The sequence below is a fragment of the Loxodonta africana genome, chromosome X (genome assembly GCF_030014295.1).
Source record: "Loxodonta africana isolate mLoxAfr1 chromosome X, mLoxAfr1.hap2, whole genome shotgun sequence".
Taxonomy (NCBI): domain Eukaryota; kingdom Metazoa; phylum Chordata; class Mammalia; order Proboscidea; family Elephantidae; genus Loxodonta; species Loxodonta africana.
Window position 1 is genome coordinate 34,614,442 of NC_087369.1, and position 21,053 is coordinate 34,635,494.

At 40.0% G+C, this 21,053-nt stretch overlaps 1 protein-coding gene across 5 annotated transcripts in view; it reads right to left on the reverse strand.

The window, feature by feature from the left end:
- Nucleotides 1-14,323: 14,323 nt before the first annotated feature.
- TAB3 (TGF-beta activated kinase 1 (MAP3K7) binding protein 3) overlaps nucleotides 14,324-21,053 on the reverse strand; it is a 65,429-nt gene continuing 58,699 nt past the window's right edge. For all 5 annotated transcript variants that reach the window (XM_023539132.2, XM_023539128.2, XM_003420182.4 and 2 more), the window contains one exon: nucleotides 14,324-18,340. In XM_023539132.2, coding sequence (XP_023394900.1) covers nucleotides 18,192-18,340 — 149 coding nt within the window. In that variant the 3' untranslated portion in view covers nucleotides 14,324-18,191. The remainder of the gene's footprint in view (nucleotides 18,341-21,053) is intronic.

Here is a 21,053-nt window from a genome sequence, read left to right on the forward strand (position 1 = left end):
ACATTCAGAAGTAGAACAACTAAATAGACCCATAACAAAAAAAGAGATTGAAACGGTAATCAAAAAACTCCCAACAAAAAAAAGTCCTGGCCCAGATGGCTTCACTGCAGAGTTCTACCAAACCTTCAGAGAAGACTTAACACCATTACTATTGAAGGTATTTCAAAGTATAGAAAAAGACGGAATACTACCCAACTCATTCTATGAAGCTACCATCTCCCTGATACCAAAACCAGGTAAAGACATTACAAAAAAAGAAAATTTTAGACCTATATCCCTCATGAACATAGATGCAAAAATCCTTAATAAAATTCTAGCCAATAGAATCCAACAACACATCAAAAAAATAATTCACCCTGACCAAGTGGGATTTATACCAGGTATGCAAGGCTGGTTTAATATCAGAAAAACCATTAATGTAATCCATCACATAAATAAAACAAAAGACAAAAACCACATGATCTTATCAATTGATGCAGAAAAGGCATTTGACAAAGTCCAACACCCATTTATGATAAAAACTCTCACCAAAATAGGAATTGAAGGAAAATTCCTCAACATAATAAAGGGCATATATGCAAAGCCGACGGCCAATATCACTCTAAATGGAGAGAACCTGAAAGCATTTCCCTTGAGAACGGGAACCAGACAAGGATGCCCTTTATCACCACTCTTATTCAACATCGTACTTGAAGTCCTAGCCAGAGCAATTAGGCTAGACAAAGAAATAAAGGGTATCCAGATTGGCAAGGAGGAAGTAAAGCTATCACTATTTGCAGATGACATGATCGTACACATGGAAAACCCTAAGAAATCCTCCAGAAAACTACTGAAACTAATAGAAGAGTTTGGAAGAGTCTCAGGATATAAAATAAACATACAAAAAACACTTGGATTCCTCTACATCAACAAAAAGAACACCGAAGAGGAAATAACCAAATCAATACCATTCACAGTAGCCCCCAAGAAGATAAAATACTTAGGAATAAATCTTACCAAGGATGTAAAAGACCTATACAAAGAAAACTATAAAACTCTGCTACAAGAAATTCAAAAGGACACACTTAAATGGAAAAACATACCCTGCTCATGGATAAGAAGACTTAACATAGTAAAAATGTCTATTCTACCAAAAGCCATTTATACATACAACGCACTTCCAATCCAAATACCAATGTCATACTTTAAGGGAATAGAGAAACAAATCACTAATTTCATATGGAAAGGAAAGAACCCCCGGATAAGCAAAACATTACTGAAAAAGAAGAAGAAAGTGGGAGGCCTCACCCTACCTGATTTCAGAACCTATTATATAGCTACAGTAGTCAAAACAGCCTGGTACTGGTACAACAACAGGCACATAGACCAATGGAACAGAATTGAGAATCCAGATATAAATCCATCCATTTATGAGCAGCTGATATTTGACAAAGGACCAGTGTCAGTCAACTGGGGAAATAATAGTCTTTTTAACAAATGGTGCTGGCATACCTGGATATCCATTTGCAAAAGAATGAAACAGGACCCATACCTCACACCATGCACAAAAACTAACTCCAAGTGGATCAAAGACCTAAACATAAAGACTAAAACGATAAAAATCATGGAAGAAAAAATAGGATCTACCCTAGGAGCCCTAATACAGGGCATAAACAGAATACAAAACATTGCCAAAAATGATGAAGATAAACCAGATAACTGGGAGCTCCTAAAAATCAAACACCTATGCTCATCTAAAGACTTCACCAAAAGAGTAAAAAGACCACCTACAGACTGGGAAAGAATATTCAGCTATGACATCTCAGACCAGCGCCTGATCTCTAAAATCTACATGATTCTGTCAAAACTCAACCACAAAAAGACAAACAACCCAATCAAGAAGTGGGCAAAGGACATGAACACACATTTCACTAAGGAAGATATTCAGGCAGCCAACAGATACATGAGAAAATGCTCTCGATCATTAGTCATTAGAGAAATGCAAATTAAAACTACGATGAGATTCCATCTGACACCAACTAGACTGGCATTAATTCAAAAAACACAAAATAATAAATGTTGGAGAGGCTGCGGAGAGACTGGAACTCTCATACACTGCTGGTGGGGTTGTAAAATGGTACAACCACTTTGGAAATCCATCTGGCGTTATCTTAAACAGTTAGAAATAGAACTACCATACAACCCAGAAATCCCACTCCTCGGAATATACCCTAAAAATACAAGACCCTTCACACAAACAGATATATGCACACCCATGTTTATTGCAGCTCTGTTTACAATAGCAAAAAGCTGGAAGCAACCAAGATGTCCATCAACGGACGAATGGGTAAATAAATTGTGGTATATTCACACAATGGAATACTACGCATCGATAAAGAACAGTGACGAATCTCTGAAACACTTCATAACATGGAGGGATCTGGAAGGCATTATGCTGAACGAAATGAGTCAGTTGCAAAAGGACAAATATTGTATAAGACCACTATTATAAGATCTTGAGAAATAGAAAAAACGGAAAAGAACACATACTTTTGTGGTTACAAAGGGGGGAGGGAGGGAGGGAGGGAGGGAGAGGGCTTTTTATTGATCAACCTGTAGATGGGAACTGCTTTGGGTGAAGGGAAAGACAACACTCAAAACATGGAAGGTCAGCCTAATTGGACAGGATTAAAAGTAAAGAGGTTTCCGAGATAAAATGAAAGCTTCAAAGGATAGCGAAGCAGGGGCTGGGGTCTGGGGAACTTGGTTTGAGAGGACTTCTAAATCAATGGGCAAAACAATTCTATTATGAAAACACTCTGCATCCCACTTTGAATTGTGGCACCTGGGGTCCTAAATGCCAACAAGCAGCCATCTAAAATACATTAATTGGTCTCAACCCACTGGGAGCAAAGGCAAAGGAAGAACACCAAGGTCACACGACAACTAAGAACCCAAGAGACAGAAAGGGCCACTTCAACCAGAGACCTACAATATCCTGAGACCAGAAGAACTAGTTGGTGCCCGGCCACAATCGATGTCTGCCCTGTCAGGGAACACAACAGACAACTCCTGAGGGAGCAGGAGACCAATGGGATGCAGACCCCAAATTCTCATTAAAAGACCACACCTAATGGTATGATTGCGACTAGAGGAATCCCAGAGACAATGCTCCCCAGAACTTCTGATGGCACAGGACAGGAACCATCCCCGAAGACAAATCATCAGGCATGAAAAGGACTGGTCAGTGGGGGGGAGAGAGATACTGATGAAGAGTGAGCTAATTAAATCAGGTGGACACAGGAGAGTGTGTTGGCAACTCTTGACTGGAGGGGGGATGGGAAGATAGAGAGAGAGGGAAGAAGGTAAAATTGGCACGAAACGAGAGACTGTAAGGGCTGACTCAATAGGGGGAGAGCAAGTGGGAGAAGGGAGTAAGATGTATGTAAACCTACATGTGACAGACTGATTGGAATGGTAAATGTTCACTTGAAGCTTAATAAAAATTTAAAAAAAAAAAAAAAAACTCATCGGACTACAAAAAAAAAAAAAAAAAGGAAAGGGAAGTGAGTGGGGGTCGGGGGTGGGGGGAACCTCATACCACCAAGAAAGCAGTGCCGGGAGCACAGCATGTCCTTTGGACCCGGGGTTCCTGTGCCGAGAAGCTCCTAGTCCAGGGGAAGATTGATGACAAGAACCTTCCTCCAGAGCCAACAGAGAAAGCCTTCCCCTGGAGCTGACACCCTGAATTTGAACTTCTAGCCTACTAGACTATGAGTGAATAAAATTGTGTTTGTTAAAGCCATTCACTTGTGGCATTTCTGTTATAGCAGCACTAGATGACTAAGACAGTCCCCCTTTTTTTTTGTTTTGACATTGTCATCTTTTGCAGATCGGTGTTTCTGTTTCCCTGTTTTAAGTCTTTTAGCTTTGTTTTATTATTGAGAGTTCTTTACCTAGGTTGGTATCTGGTTGATGCCGTCTTGTGGCCTAGACTCCAATTGTTGTCTGATATTGTTGGTTCTCTAACAGAAGGACTCCATTTAATATTTCTTGGAAGTTTGGTTTGGTTTTTACAAATTCCCTTAATTTCTGTTGATCTGGAAATGTCCTAATTTTGCCATCGTATTTGAGAGAGAGTTTTGCAGGATATGTTATTCTTGGTTGGCAGTTTTTTTTTCTTTCAAGGTTTTATGTATGATGTCACCCTATTGCCTTCCCGCCTTCATAGTTTCTGCCAAATAATCTGAGCTTGGTCTTATTATTTCCTCTTTGTATGTGACTCTGCATTGTTCTTGAGCTGCTCTCAAGATCCTTTCTTTGTGTTTGGTTTTGGCAAGCGTAATTGTATGTCTTGTTGGCTTTCTTTTGGCGTCTATCCTATACGGTTTTTGTTGAGCTTCCTGGATGGTCAGCTTTTTTACTTTCAAGATTTTTGAGAAGTTTTCTCCCAGCAAATCTTCAACAATCTTCTCTGTGTTTTTCATTTTCTCCCCTTCCCCCTCCCCCTCATTTGGGAACTCTGATCATGGACAAATTTTTGCTCTTGATTGTGTCCTACATAATTCTTAGATTTTCTTTATTCTTTTCTCTGATTTTTTTCTCAAAGTGATATCCATGGATTTGTCTTTAATCTTGCTGATTCTGTCTTCCATTGTTCCAAATTTGCTCCTAAAAGCTTCTGTTGAACTGCCCATTTCTGAAATTTTGTTGTTTATCTTTTGGATTTCTAGTTTCTGTTTTTGTATGATTTTCAATTGTTTGTTTATTTTGACATTTTGTTCTTGTGTTATTTTCCTGAATTCTCCTGTTGCTTTGTCTGTGTTTTCCATGATTTTATCTATTTTTTCCTTGGTTTTATCTGTGTACTCCTTCATCTCTTTCCTAATCTCTTGGATAGCCCTAAACATTTCTCATTTGAATTCTCTATCAAGTAGTTCCACTGCCTTTTCTTCTATTGAAAGGTTATCTGATTCTTTGTTTTGGTCACTTGCTGGAGCCATGTTGTCCCGCTTTTTTTATGTTTTGATATTGTCTGCTGTCTCTGAGACTTTGAGGTATTATTTTCTCTACTGATCGATTATATATTCTTTTTTTTTTCATCTTGCTTTTTTATTTTGTTTTGAGATGTTAGGGTGGGCAAGCTGTGTGTGCTTTGCTGCTTGTATGTCTGTGGGCACAACTGCTCTCACCACCTTGTCCAAGTGGGCAGGACAGCAGCAGGAGGGCAAGTCTGCTTCACTCTTCACTGGTTTAGTGAGGTAGCTGAGGGCAGAGTGGGCAGGTGCTGTCTGCCTACTAATGTTGGACCAGTGGTGTGGGAGCATTCACAGCCCCTTGCCAGATGGGTGGTGGTGTCAGACGGGAAGTGGTGCAGGCTCGCTTCCCGCTGTTCAGCAGCTGGTCCAATGGCAGGATGGGAGGGGAAGTGCAGATTCAGTGCAGGGGCAGGCCTGAGCACCGGGGACACGCTAGCTGTGGTGGCACAGCAGGGGCCAGCAGGAAGGTGGGGAGAGGTGACATATAGGGCTAGGTGAGAATGAGAAATAAAAAAAAAAGAGAGAGAGAGAAAGAAAAAAAGGAGGGCAGAGCAGCAGTAGCCAGTGGGCGGGGGGTGGGGTGGACCTGGGGGCTGGCGGGAAGTGGAGAGAGATGGTGTACGGGGGGTAGGCACGGGGTGGACTTGGGGACCAGTGGGAAGGGAGAGGAGGTGATGTATGGGGCTAGGTTGGAGGGAAAAAGAAAAGACAGAAGAGGAAAGAAAAAAATGGTGGCCTGGCAGGAGCCAGCATGTAGAGGTGGTGCAGACCTGGGGTGGTGGTAGGTTGGTGATTCTCTAGCTGCTGCAGCATGGCAGGGATTCAGCAGGAGGTGGCAGGAGGCAGTGTACAGGACTAGATGGGAGGGAGAAAGAAAAGTGAGAAAAAGAAAACAAGCAAAAAAAAAAATGGCAGCACAGTGGGAGCCAGCGGGTGGGGGTGGGGCAGACCCAGGTTGTTGGTGGGCTGGTGGCTCTCTGGTCACAGGAGTGAGGCACAAGCCTTTGGGAAGTGGGTGAGGTGGTGTACAGGGCTAGGTGGGAGGGAGGAAAAAAGGAAGAAAGAGGGGGAAAAAGGCTATAAAGTGGGAGGGGTGGGGTGGGGCAGGGGGACTAGTATTGTGGACCCTGGTGGTAGGGATTGCTGGGCTGAAGGAGTTCTTGCTGCCACTTACCAGAAGGGTGAGGAATAGGAAAGCGTGCTTCTCTGATTACTGGGTGCTCTGTCTCCTGTTGGGAGCTCTGTGATGTTGCTTTCCTGTACTCCCCGTCTGGGGTTGTTGCTGGCTATTTTCCAAGATGGCAACGCTGTGTTGTGATAGTTGGCAAGGGACTTCCACTCCGTATCTCTCCTCGTTCTTTGTTTTCCATCAGTTTCTTCTTCCATTCGGTGTTTAATCTAGTTCTTTATCTCTTCATTTGATGCTTAAGGTCCCAGGATTGATATTTGTGTCTGTTTTACTTAGTTTTTCAGGGCTTTGCTGCAGAGGGATGGCATGTGCAGCCTCCTTAGGGCATGCTTTTCTTTTAGAATAAATAACCTTTAATCATATATTGTTGGTGTTGTTAGCCGCGGTTGAGTCAGCCTGGATTCATGACGATCCCATGCACAGTGGAACACAACCCTACCCAGTCCTGTACCACCCCCATGATTGGTTGTGGATTAGACTGTTGTGGTCCATGGGGTTTTCACTGGCTGATTTTTGGAAGTATATTGCAAGGCCTTTTTCCCTATTTGGTCTTAGTCTTGAAGTTCCACGGAAGCCTGTTCAGCACCATCGCAACACACGAGCCTCCACTGACAGACAGATGGGTTGTGGCTGCGCATGGGGCGCATTGGCCAGGAACTGAACCTGGGTCTCCTACATGGAAGGTGAGAATTCTACCACTGAACCTCCACCGCCCTCCTTAGTCATAAGTTGTTGTCGTGTGCCATCAAGTTGAGTCCTAGTCATAGCAAACCTATAGGACAGAGTAGAACTGCCCCATAGGAATTCCTAGGCTAAAGTCTTTACAGGAGCAGATCACCAGGTCCTTCTCCTGCGGAGCAGTTAGGTGGGTTCAAAATGCTGGCCTTTCGGTTAGCAGCTGAGTGCTTACTCATTGTGCCACCAGGGCTGCTTCCTTAATCATACAAGAGGTGGTAATTCATGTATGCTAGAGAACCCTGCATTAGTTAGAATGTGTTTTGCCTAAGCTTCATCTGCTTTAAATTTAACATAGTGCCTATTTGTTAGCTGATCAACCCTTGATTCTCTCCAAATACAGATATCCTCAAAATTTTAGTTGAAAATCTTCTATATTCATTTGCCTATAATTAATGTGACAATCTTTAAGTCACATCGTAATACATTCAATTCTGTAGAATACATCGTGCTATTCTAAGAGACAATATGGCAATTTAAAATCTAATAATACTCCCACACGGTAATATTTTGACATAAGTGATTATATTCACAATTTGATATCTGCTTAATTGAAATATGTATAAATATTTTGGCAAAGCAGCCCATCCACCTGGATGGATAAACAGAGCTAAGATTTCCAGAATCTTACTTTAGGTTTATAATCTATTCTGGAAGGCATCCTAAATTTGCCTTCTGGGCATGTCGAGCCCTCAGTGATATGGACCAGTAGAGCAGGAGCTGAGAACCACCAAGGCCAAGACCAAGAGAGCTAACCCGATCAAACACCTGGTCCTACAGAAGCATATCGTGTACTTTTTAAAGCAAAACATTTTCCATAACTGAACCTTTAAACGTGTCAGTATGGTCCATGCATCTCTGTTTCAAGAGGAGAAAAAAAAAAGCGTAATATTCTGCAAAGTCCCCAAATCAGAGTCTATCATTTACTTTACCTTTTTATATACAACACAAGGTTTGATAATTCCAAACGGATCTTAGAGAAACAGCCCTTACATGGTGGGTTTGCACTGAGCCAGTTCTCGGCATCTTGTGGACAGTGGTGTACCAGCACATTTGGCTGGGCCTCAGCAAATAGCCTTGTTCAAGAAAAAAATATGTTTTAAAGGATAAACAAAACTAAAACCAAACCCGTTGGTGTTGAGCGGATTCCGACTCATTGAGACTCTATAGGACACAGTAGAACTGCCCCATAGGGTTTTCAAGGCTGTAATCTCTACGAAAGCAGACTGCCACATCTTTCTCCCTGGAGTGGGCTGGTGGGTTTGAACTGCTGACCTTTCAGGTAACAGCTGAGTGCTTAACCACTGCATCACCAGGACTTCTTATTACTAGACTTAATAACCTGAATTTACCAGGAAAGGAAGAAGTGCTAGATGATACAAGTTTAAAGAAACTGAAACGGGTATTTCAGAAATTGTACCAGTGCAATTGGAAACAGAGACCACTCTAGTTATGCCAAAAACAGAAAGGTATTTAATGTAGGGAATTACACAATCATTGGAAGGGCTGGAGGAGCAGAAACCTGGGGGGTTTGCCATAATCTTTCAGGTCACACTGATGCGATTTAGATCCAGAAATCAGGAAACTCCAGGAAACCCATCCCCTTCCCCCTGCAAAGCTGATGAATAGACAGTGGTGTGTGGAATCTGGCCACTGCAAAAATTCGCATTTGTCAGCATCTGCCGGTCACCCTTGCTGCAGAACGATTTGCCTCTCTTCAGCCATCTAAATCACACATGAATTGACCTAATGGGCAGAACTTAAGTTGCATCCAGTGGCCTCATGGAAGGCTATCAAGGGTTTAAAGTTTTCAACTCTCCAGCCCTGGCAAAAGAAGGAGGAATGGAACATATAAAGGATGCTGGAAAAGAAGCCAAGTGCTAATTAACAACATCTGGGACCAGGGTGATAGCTACGTATGTGGAAATATCATATGTGTATATGTCATATGTTCCTGGGTGGTCCAAATGGTTAACACGCTTGGCTGCTAACCAAAAGGATGGAAGTTCCAGTTGACCCAGAGGTACCCTGGAAGAAAGGCCTGGCAATCTACTTCTGAAAAATCTGCCATTGAAAACCCTATGAAGCTCAGTTCATCTCTGATACACATACAGGGTAACCATGATCTGGAGTCAACTAGTCAGCAACTGGTACTGTACATGTTATATGGTTCAGCATGTCCCGCTTCTCCTAGGTCTGAAACATACAGCTTTTCTCCAAACGTGCCTGAGAACACGATGGATCGACATGCTGGCTTGGGCAAATCTCTGTCAACACCTTGCATGAATCTTGAGATTGCTAGAAGTTGCAGATTGTAAATCACATACATCACACTTAGAGGGTTTTTCTTCACCTCAATGCGTGCAACTGTGGACGACTATCTGACATTTCTGAGAAAGCCTTTATCACATAATTCATATTTGTATGTCTTCTCACCTGTATGAGTTCTTACATGAGTTTTCAGAGGATTACACTGGGTAAATGTCTTTCCACGTGTGGCAGGCATAAGGTTTTATTCCTTTATGTGTTGTCACGTGCCTCCTCCACCTGCTGGCACCTGAAACCACTTCCCCACACGTGTTGCACATCGGTGTGGCATGCCTCTCTCTGCTCCAGTTCTTGCCTGGAGCTCTCCAGCTTGTAAGGATTCTCGATACTGGTCTTACTAGACTTACGGTATTTGTTCAGACTATAATTTGGCTGTGATTTTCCACGTTTCCATTTCACTGTTAGAGTTTGCACAAAAATATTTTGTGCTGGAAATGTATTTTCCGTGAGTCAGCTTCAGTTCTGAATTATCATTTCTTTGTGCAACTTGTTCTGTGTTACAGGTGTGGACAGTTTATTTGCATCCAGAAATAGTTTAGCAGATGCGGTCTCTAAAATGTCACTGGGATATTACATTGTGTTATTCTGCCGTTTTTTGGGAGTTGGAAGCTTTTTTGGTTTCAGATGTCTTTATTAATGACCTTTGTTCAGGATTTGCCTGAACTAAAGATGACTTTATTTTTAGTATGTTTTTATCCAAGAATTGAGCTTTTTTTTTTTTTAACTTCGCAGATGGCTTTTTTTTTCCTTTCTTAAATAATTTGTAGATTTAATGCCTTGAAGTCAGAAAAATGCGGTCTGTATAATTTGTTTTAGAAATTAAAGTTTGTTTGACGTTCTTTTTTGGGGAGGGGGGCGAAGTGTTTGGTGGACATTTGAAAGAACATTTAATTCTTCTGAGGTACAAAGTTTTATTACATGTAGATTTAACCAAGGAGATTATGATATTCACTTATTTTGTCTATTTTGCAGGTCAAAACAGAGTTATGTTCAAATTTTACACAAAGATTTGGGAATCCCATTGTCGACTTTATTTTTACCGTTGTAGGTAATACTTTTTTTCAACCCATTTTCCGCATCCCTCCCGCCCAGCCCAGTGTTTCTTTTATCTTTATTTGTTGCTTCTCTCCTGTCTGCTTTGGTCGTTCTGTCTGGTATTCCTTATTGTAGCTCCTACATCTATATTTCTCATTTCTTCTTAGCTCTTCATCTCTTTCCTCTGAATAATTTCTCTGTTGATCCAGTTTTCTGAAGTTTTGCTATCTTTGTATGTTGTTGTTAGTTGTCACTGAGTCAATTCTGACTCATGGCCACTCCATGTGTGCAAAGTAGACCTGCTCCATAGGGTTTTCATGGCCGTGACCTTTCAGAAGCAGGTTGCCAAGTCTGTTTCCTGAGACACCTCTAGGTGAGTTTGAACTGCCAGCCTTTTGGTTGGTAGTCAAGTGCTTAACCATTTGCAAACGCCCAGGGACTACGTTTGTGCATTAGAACTCAGTAAAACTAGTTTTCATTTGAAAGCAGCTTTTCCTGATTCAATTGTTCCTTTTTGATGCCACATCCTTATAAATGTTGTTTGGAATTAAAATTAGAAGTTGAAGTTTTCTCTTGTGCTGATTCTGTGGAGTGAGGTCCTTCTTTCAAAATGCTAAATCTTTCCCTATGTTCACTGATTTTTAAAGAACCATTTTAAAGGTTATGTGGGTCACACCACTCAAGCCCTGACAAAAAGGAAAGCTTGTTACTTGCTGTAGTTTTTTTTTTCTAGATTAACTGAGCAAGTGTAGGGACTATATCGAAGTTCCATGCTTTAGCTAAGCATTTGTTTTTAGCCACTGCATAAACAGACAGCTGCGGGTGCTGTTTTAGGTATTTATTGTGGGCTGAAAACTGCTCCCTGGAACCCTTGACTGGGCCATGCAAATTTTTCCTCCACATCTATTGTGGTAGCCTGAAGGTATTTGGTGGATCTCACCCCTTTTCCTTCCTCATTTAGTGGACTGTGTTGTCAAATTAGAGAGAAATTAGAGAGCAGGTGCTGCAATTGACATGCTGCCTGTCCAACATATACCTTCAATTTGCCTGTTGCTCAGAGCGTGGGTCTTCCTGGACGCTGCTGGGGTGTTCCAGAGACCTGCTTTGCAGATTGACCTTCACTGACGGTGGGCTGACCCTGGTTGCTGCTGCCCTCAATTCATCCCCATCTGCATCCCATCATTTCCACCCTGAGGGAACCCTTCGTGATTTTTTTTTCATAACTTATTTTCCTTGGAATTTTGGCAGAAGATCTCAAATTGCAATCTTGAGATAGGAGTCTCCCCTGCCACGTAGGACCCTTTGATTCATTGTCACATAAAGTACACAGGGAATGCCAACTCTCTATGCTAACCTAATTTTCTTCTCCTCCCAAACCCAAATGTCTTTCAAATAAAGATCTTTTTTAGATCATACACATCTCAAACAGACAGCTATTAGTAATCTAAAAGCAGCAGAATTGGGGGATGGGGTTTACAAATGCCTAACGATGTTAGTGGTTCTTGCTCAAGGGATCAGAATTACCTATAAACTGCCTCAGTCCCCTCCCCTGAAGGTCCCCAAAGGAGTACATGGCAAGAGCAGGCAAAGGGATATGGAAGTAATATAGTGAGTAGTGTTTTATTCCTAAACTGCCATGCAAAACCCTAGGAAGCTAGGCTGCATCAATTGACTCTTACTTCACTATTCTTAGCACAGTGATGTCACGAGAGGGGTGGCTGTTCAAAGGCACACCCACCAATGTTCAAGAGGCAGGACAATTGAGACAGTTTGAACTGCTCTGAAAATCTTGAACTGGCAACGGAATGAAATCACATTCACATATTACATATCCTATTGATACCTTTGGAACTTTCAACATGAAACATTACCCAGCCAATGTTCTAGAAGAAAAGGCAACAGGACGGTATCAAGTCAGTAAGTCTTTGGAGAAACACAGGTGGCAAACACTGCGCATCCCTCAGACACCAACAGTCCCCCCAGACTTCTGTAACAAAAAACTGAGCTGGTCAGTTTTTTATACAAAATCGTTATATGGGTAGTGGAACTACAAAAGGAACCCTGGTGGCACAGCGGTTATGTGCTCGGCTGCTAACCGAAAGGTCAGCTGTTCAAATCCACCAGCCACTACGTGGAAGTTGTGGCAGTCTGCTTGCATGAAAATTACAACCTTGGAAACCACAAGGGACGGTTCTACTCTATCCTTCAGGGTCGCTGCGAGTTGGTACCTACTTGACAGCAATGGGTTTGGTTTGGTGGGGACTACAAATAATGCAGTTCTATGATTATGATGCCTCAGTAGAGTTTCCGTGGGTTATGATGTCTCAGTAATTATGAAAATGAGCTCAATTGTAAATCACTATCATGGTAACCAAACAGATTTAAAATAATTTTCTATTTCAAAATCAATTACTTAAAAGGCACAACCCAGGATATGGTAATGACGAACAAAGGGGAGGGGAATAAAAAATATATACATTTCAAGCCTATTTCTAAATTTATTTGTAATATTCTTTCTATGCATTACATTACTGTAACATCTGGCGGAGAGTAACCAAGTCACTAATGGGGCGAAGTTGCTTTGTAAGATTATTCCAGTTAATAAATGACCGGATCTCTGACAAAGAGAGGGAGGGAGGGAAGAAGGGGGAGAGAGAATATATGAGAATAAAGATTTGGGAAACTTGTCGATTTTTTACAAGTATACCTGTTTAGATCCTAATTTGGACAAGCTTCTAAAAAAAAAACCCTGAGACTATTGGGGAAATTTAACGCTGAATATTTGATATTAAACAATATTAAGGTGTAATATGGGTATACCCTACTTGGGTTTTTCAAAATTTACAGATGAAGTAAAATGTCTGGGATTTGCTTCAAAATAATCCAGGGTGGGGAGATGAGAATATAGGTAAATAAGATTGCTTATAATTTCGGGATCTGGGTAATGAATAAATGGGAGATGATCACACAATTCTGTACTTTTGTGCTTGCAATTTTTCATATATTAAAAAAGTCTAGTGGAAGTAATTTGAGTTAAAATGTACTTGATTACTGAAAAGGTTACCTACTATAATTCATCTGTGGTGGCTTCTGTACAAAATTTGGGAAGGTTTGGCCACAGTCCCTAACAAGATGAAAGTCAGGGCCCTCTGAGACTATTATTAGTCTTTGCCCTGGTGACGCAGTGGTTAAGAGCTATGGCGAGCTATGGTTGTTAACCTAAATGTTGGCAGTTCGAATCCACCAGTCGCTCCTTGGAAACTATGGGGGAATTCTACTCTGTTGTACAGGGTCGCTATGAGTTGAAATCGACTTGATGGCAACGGGTTTGGTTTTGAAATCTAGTTATAAGAGACATAAATATAAGAAAATATTCTCTATAAATAATAGATTGAAGTAAAAAAAAAAAAAAAACCCAACCAAACCCACTGCCTCCGAGTCAATTCCAACTCATAGCAACCCTATAGGGCAGAGTACAACTGCCCCATAGTTTCCAAGGAGCGCCTGGTGGATCTGAACTGCCGACCTTTTGGTTAGTAGCCACTTACCGCTATGCCACCAGGGTTTCCATATTGAAGTAGGATGAAAAATATAGTCTTAATATATTCACTCCAATGTTTATACAAAACCTACTTATATATGCTTTTACTAAAATTTTAAATTAATGTGCACTTAGTACTCACCTCAAATCTAACATTATGGAACAGAAACGTGATGGAAGATTAGGTTTGTGACAGCATCTTTCAGTCCAGAAATACATGAGTGCCGGTAGCAGAACTAGTCTGATACTTTAAATTATTTCCAGCTACACAGAAAAAATGCAGAATGTAGTGTTTGCTTTTAGTTTATTAATTTATTTTGCAGGAATCTTTGACTCTCCGAATATGTACTGTTTGGAGGTACGATGCATGCATAGCTTTTTAAAATGCCTTTGTACAATTTCATCTCAAAATAATTTCATTCACAGCATACACAGAGATCTAAGAGAGACATGATATTTACAAGATTTAATAAGTTCTTGCTGTTTTAATGAAGAAACTGATCAATTCTTTTACAGTAGGGAAACATGGACATTAGATGTCGTTATAAATAAAAATTCAGAATTGTTCAGTCTCAAAGCAACTTGTCATGGCTTTAGAAATTAAAATTGAGTCATCATTCTATTATCTCTGATTGCCCAAGCCATGCAAAATCTACTTGTATTAAATACTTGGGGATGCAAATAGTACAGGAAAAAAAAATGCATGTTTGGTGCACGTGAAAACATCATCAGAATTAACTTTTACAAGACGAAAATACTGTTAATTCTTTCAAAAAGATACAGTAGTGGTGCAACACAGACAGTGCCCAACGTATTCTGATTTTTTAAAGTAACATTTCAATTGCTGTTTTTCTTCCTCTAAGGATATATAGACACACACTGCAACATGGACTCATTCAAGGTCAGAACAATGGTACAACATTAAAATAATTCCATTTTTAACTATAAAGGGCCATTTTCACATTCCAGGATACATCATTGATATTTTTAAAGGACATTTCTATGCCTTATATTCTTGCTTTTCATTTATATTGTCAAAAAGACATTACAATTACCTCTTAAAGTACTATATAAGATTGAGTTGCCACAGAAAGTTGGATATGAATCCTAGATAACTGTGACAAAGCAACGACAAAGTTTAAGGAAACATTGATTTCTTTTAATAATTAATAAGTACTAAAATTGAGACCAGCTCCTTAAAAAATTACTTAACTGCTCATCACACTTCCCATTTCTCTCAGGGAAATAAACAAATTAGCAACACTTTCCCCACCATCATTAATCTGCTCTAAAACTACATTTTTACAAGGCATTTCTTTAAAACCCCCTGCCTCTACTCTCTCCCATACAAGGTCGATATAAATTCAAACGTTTTACAACGCTTAGAACGTTTCTGGCTCCTCTATTCCCACTTTAAACTTTGAAGAACTATGTCATAATTTAAGGGGCAATATACTTTAACAGAACGGCAACTGTGCTTTCTAAAAACCCAGTTTATAAAACAGTGAAATAATATAAAATGTACAGTCAGGTCTATCTGTTACTATCACACTATTTGTATTTTCAGAGAAAACTGACTAGAAACAAGAAGTGTGCCGACTGATTAAAAGAACATCGACACCTTCAGCAGCCAGACATCATCCAATTTTTATCCTACCACTTGTACGCCAATTACCTGTACATACCAATCTGACTAGTAGATGCTTTTGAAAAGGCACCTTGAAAGCTGGGTGAATCCTTGTTCAAACTGGCAAGAAGCAGTCTACATATGGGACACAGTTAAATATATCAAATTGATCAATGTCAAACAATTTTGCTTATTTTACAAACTGAACACAGCCTAGGTTGGCATATGAAACTTGTGCACGATCAGAAATTACCACATGCAAAACTTCCTTAAAATCAATCTCTGATGTCTCATACCCCACCCCCCACACCTATCCAATAGACTCTTTTCTCATTTTTCCTGGCAGGTGAAAACAATGATTGACTAGGTATATTACCAAAGGACTGAAACCATGCATCTACTGTATGATAACAGCTTATTAACCTTGATGTATTTTCATGCACTAGTTTTAAAGTCATCTACATGGTGTTAATAAAGCATCAAACTGTTTTCATACATGCTACTTTCATTCTCAACTGACAACTGCCAAGTTAACTGCTGCCACTTCAGCATATCACTAGGAATACTTCAGCTAGAACACCAAGCAGTATATGTATTTTTTCCCTATATTGGTACTTAAAACCAAGTGGGGTTGACCATCACTAGAGATAGGAAACCATACAAAGGCAAAGGCGTTGGCATATTACAGAACGATAGGACTGACAGACTGTTACTGAGGATACAGGACTAACAGATAGCAGTGTTGTTACAAAGCCGTTAAAGACCGCTGCTTTCAGAACAACGCTTTTAAGCTCATCTGCCTTCTCATCATTTTCACAGTTTTGCCAGTTGTACGAGAGATGTTTTATCAGTGTAATTACATAACCACGCTGACTTTGTGAGACAAGTGGATGTATTTTAGGGAATTTTCCATGTATGAAAACCTGTTTTCAAAGCTGTAGGTGGAGTGTGAAATCATGGTTTTGATGGAAAAGTATGATGAGTTATTATGCCTTTGGTTTCATTATGCTGTTAAGTGCAGCTTGTTTTTGCAGGTCTGTCAGAGATTACTGCTAAATTACAACAGAATGACAGCTTGAAGGGAGAGAGTGTGAGGGAGTGAGTGTGTGTCTGTGTAGGGGGCACATGGTACGGGACAGTGAATACTCCTAAGGTTATAACCTCAGGTGAAATCCTTTACGACTGGAAAACCTACCAGCTTTATTGCTGTTTATCTTCACCAAAATGAGGGGAAACTACAAAATCCAATTCTGAGCTAGGAAGGAAATCCAACGATGGCAGAAACCTTAATTAAATGTGCTAGTATTAATTTTCTAGTGATGTATCCTAGTGACTCACATGATTTTATATCTGTTCAGTTACCCACACCCTAAAGTTCTGGTTTCCTAAATAAGGGGTGCTTTAGTATTATCTGAGCTCCGTGAACCACCTCAGTATTATCTCTGGATACGGTCTGTTCAATTTAAAAAGTTCTTAGTTTCAAAGTACTCTGTATTTATCTTTCTCAGTCACATTTCTTGACTAGTCTTCTTCCCCGAATAAGGCAGTATGCAACTTTATGATATTGGCCAACTGTAATTTTCCTCACACTGGTACATTAACATACGTGCAAATAAATCTTTATCGAACAGCTAATGTTGATCATTCTTCTGCGAAATTAGGATCATGGCACAAAGTTTTATCTGTGCTGTAAACATTAGGAATTCTTCACAAAACTGGAAGGAGGGGAAAAAAAGAAAGCCCTATGGCCTGCAAACATGTCTTATAGACCCACAGCTGAGCTCCAGATTTCCAAATGGATTTTGGAATGGGTTTACATTTGGCACAGATTCACTGTGCTATTAGCAAAGCGCAGTTTTACAAGAATGTCATTTATTAAAAGTCCTACTTTATAAGGACTTGCCTGCTTGTTTGAAAACCAATGGCCTTGTCAAAGCATGCAGTAACTTAAAAAACATATCTGTTATACAGTGGCATAATTAGGTTTTAGTTACCAGTGTTGATACGGTTTGATGAATCATTATTGTACAAGCAAAAGGGATCTCACCACCTGATTGTACTTTAGAACAAAGGGCATGATATGCCTAATTCCTGACTGCTACAAATCACATTTTCAAACATCTTGCTTGTGTACATGTATGTGTGTTGGAAATTACCCCTGAAAAAAGCAGCAATTACAAATACCCTTATTATTTTGCCCCCTCTCAAGAAAAGAAAAGAAATCATATTCTGGGTGCTTTTTCCTGTCTTCCTCTTCAGCAGGAAGCAACTGGAAGAAGCATGGGGAGCCTTTGTTTTCCAGAGTGCTGTGACCAGAGAAGTCTGCTCTGGCAATTCACAGTTTGTCTGCATAAACTGTAACATTTTACACCATGAATCAAAGTTCTAGTTTAAAAAATAAGGGCCACTCAGCAGTAACTTTAACAATAGGGACTCCACAGAAGAAATCCTGACTGATCTGTGTACATTCTTTCAGGAGTGAATGCTTTCCCGGTTTCAAGTATCCCTTTCTATCTCTCACTCTGCAATGAGTTAAGAAAGGGGGAAAAAAAAATCCCCATTTTTCCTTTAGTGAGCACAAGTGGATCCAGTGTCACTCTTCCTCCCCGTGTGAACTGAAATGAAAAGGCTGGGCTGATGGACAGATTCCCGAAGCTTCCTTTTCTTAGGATGGGTGCTCAAAATGTCACTCACAACCTGGTGCAGCCTCTTCTGAATTCAAGTGTACCGCGGCATCTCACACTGCTCACAGCGGTTTAGTGCAGGGTGATTCAGAAAGGTGCAGCTATCACAATTCCAGGGTGCCCCTTCATAGTCTTCATCTCGTGGTTGTGTCCGAGGACTCGGCTTGGAGCCAGTTAGGTGCTCTGAGGGGAGTCAGGATTAAAAAAAGAGAGAGAGAAAACAGGTGAATTTGTTTTTCAATTATAATCCATGTTGAAATTAAAAGCTACCCAAAAAGCAAGGGAGGTAATTTCCTAGCACTGTGTCCCCCAATTAGCAAACATGTCTACTGGAAATGTATAACTGAACAGAAAGTTGATGACATATAGTCTACTTTGTTCTAAACAACTTACTTTTGTTTTTTTTACTCTAATTAAGAAGATGGATAGAAGTCCAGCACAGATTACCTTCTCAGTTCTTTAGTCATAGACAGTAGATAGTTAGGCTATATTCTAGCCAAATGAAAAAAATCAGAAATGTTATATAGCATCTTAAATTAAGTCTGTCTCCTCCATAAGTCCTACCTGGCAACTTCAGCCCATCTTGGGTTTTCCTCCCTAGAGCACTATCTGTACTATTGGATATTAGTTTTTAAAAGTATCTGTACTTGGCAATATAAAATGCTGGCAACCTTACACTGGCCCTGGGCTTTTTATCAAAAATTCGAGACGATTCTGTATTCCTCCTAGATCCTCACTCTCTCTGGCCTTGTGCTCAAAGGGTTCTTTTCGAATTGTCTACATGGGATCAAACTGATAATGGCAACTTGAAAGGTTAGATAAGAAGCTCAGGGGAGAGTTTATGTCAATGGGGGAGGAACAATTTGGATAAGGAGGGTGAGAATGGCTGCACAACTTAAATAATGTAATCAATGTCACTGAGCCAAAAAACACAAGGTAAGTGATAAAGGCAGTTAACAGCAGCAGTTGAGGCAAGAGAAGCAAGCCCATCTCTTTTGTATACTCAGGAATAGGCCGAATTTTCTGTGATATTGTAAAGCTAAGATCACCTTCCCGATTGAGGCCAAGCCTTATCATACCTTGGGGTAAGGTTCAGGGTCTAAAACTCAATTCTCTTTACTTCTTGGGGAATGATTCACATCAGCCATTTGTCACAACAGACAGATTTATAAACCGGAAGTCAGCTAATAAATTTCCACTGGAAGATATGCCTAACCCAAAATGGTAACAGATCACACTTCCCCCTAAATCTGTTGCTTTTGCTACCTAGTTAGGAAGGTTGCTTGTAGAAACTGATGAACTGTAGAAATTGATGAACTGTACGTGTAGAAACTGAAGAATTGGTATATGTTCTGCTGTGTACATTTTCAACAACTAAATAATTTTTTTAAAAAAGAGGCTCTCAGATTCTAGAGTTAATTTGTAAATCCTACCTTTTGGGAACAGTACCTACTGGAAGTTGGCTCAGTAAATAAAAGGCTAAAGGTCTCTAGGTGGAATTCACCCTGGAATCTGGAGCAAGGTTAGGAGGCTGAGATAACCCACCTGCAAAGCACTGGCAATCCTCAGTGAATTGAAAGTGAGATTAAGATGTAAGGTAAGCAACCTTCCTAACTAGGTAATAAAAGAAACAGATTTAGGGAAGTGTGATCTGTTACCATTTTGGGTTAGGCATATCTTCCAGTGGAAATTTATTAGCTGACTTCTGGTTTATAAGTCTGTCTGTCGTGACAAATGGCTGATGTGAATCATTCCCCCAGAAGTAAAGAGAACTGAGTTTTAGACCCTGAACCTTACCCCAAGGTATGATAAGGCTTGGCCTCAGTCGGGAAGATGATCTTAGCTTTATAATATCACAGAAAATTCGGCCTATTCCCGAGTATATTCAAAAGAGATGGGCTTGCTTCTCTTGCCTCAACTGCTGCTGTTAACTGCCTTTATCACTCACCTTGTGTTTTTTGGCTCGTGATTCCCAAACATGCACATCTGATGGTTTTCTTTTTTTGTCTCATATAGAGGAATAAAAGACGGCAGTGGTTAGTGGGTAGAGGAATAAAAAGCACACTGTCAAAGCCTTCGTTAGAGGGAAAATGCTCACTATGCCATTTCTAGAAAAGGTCCTGTTCTCATATAGGAGTCTTTACTTTTTAAAAGGGCAGTACGCCCCAAACACCGGACACAAACAAAAAAATCCTACCTTATTTCTTTTGGTTTTAACGGACAGGCTCTAAAAACTATATTTTATACTTTTCTAGAGCAGGCGACTTTTTATTTCATGAAATATTTATTACAAAGTTAGGAAATTTAAGATATTAAGTCCTTAAGCTGTTACATTGTCTTCATATGCTGATTCAAAGTGCAGGCTTCAATTTTAGATTGTGGCAGTGCACGTGTTTAATATGAAAAGGTTTTTGTCAAACTCTCCTTTTTTTTCTTAAATAATTGAAAAGCCCCTTTTAACCTAACTAATCCCAGGTACCTGAAGACTCTCAATACTGCTTAGTGCCATGAGGATTTAATTTAGAATGATCAATCACTCTAAAGCTACTTACCAAAAAATATATTTAAAAGGGATCTAATTTAGAATTATTTTTGGTCCTAAAAAAAGATACTGCTCATTTCATCACAGAGCAGTACTGTTGATTAGAAGCATCTAAAACCCAAAAGGCATGTTAGAGGTCTGTTCTTATTTGATTTACAGGTGTGCAATCTTTTACAGAATAACATTTAACAAGTTAAAATATTTGAGGCCTCATAAAAAATAAACTGCAAAGGAATATGCATATTTATCAACAAATAAGACTTGAATTAAATAGGTTTCTCCTTTAATACTAATTATTTTTAAACGGATTCATTCTAATAGGCTACATTTCCACAAAAATTAAAATTCTCACAA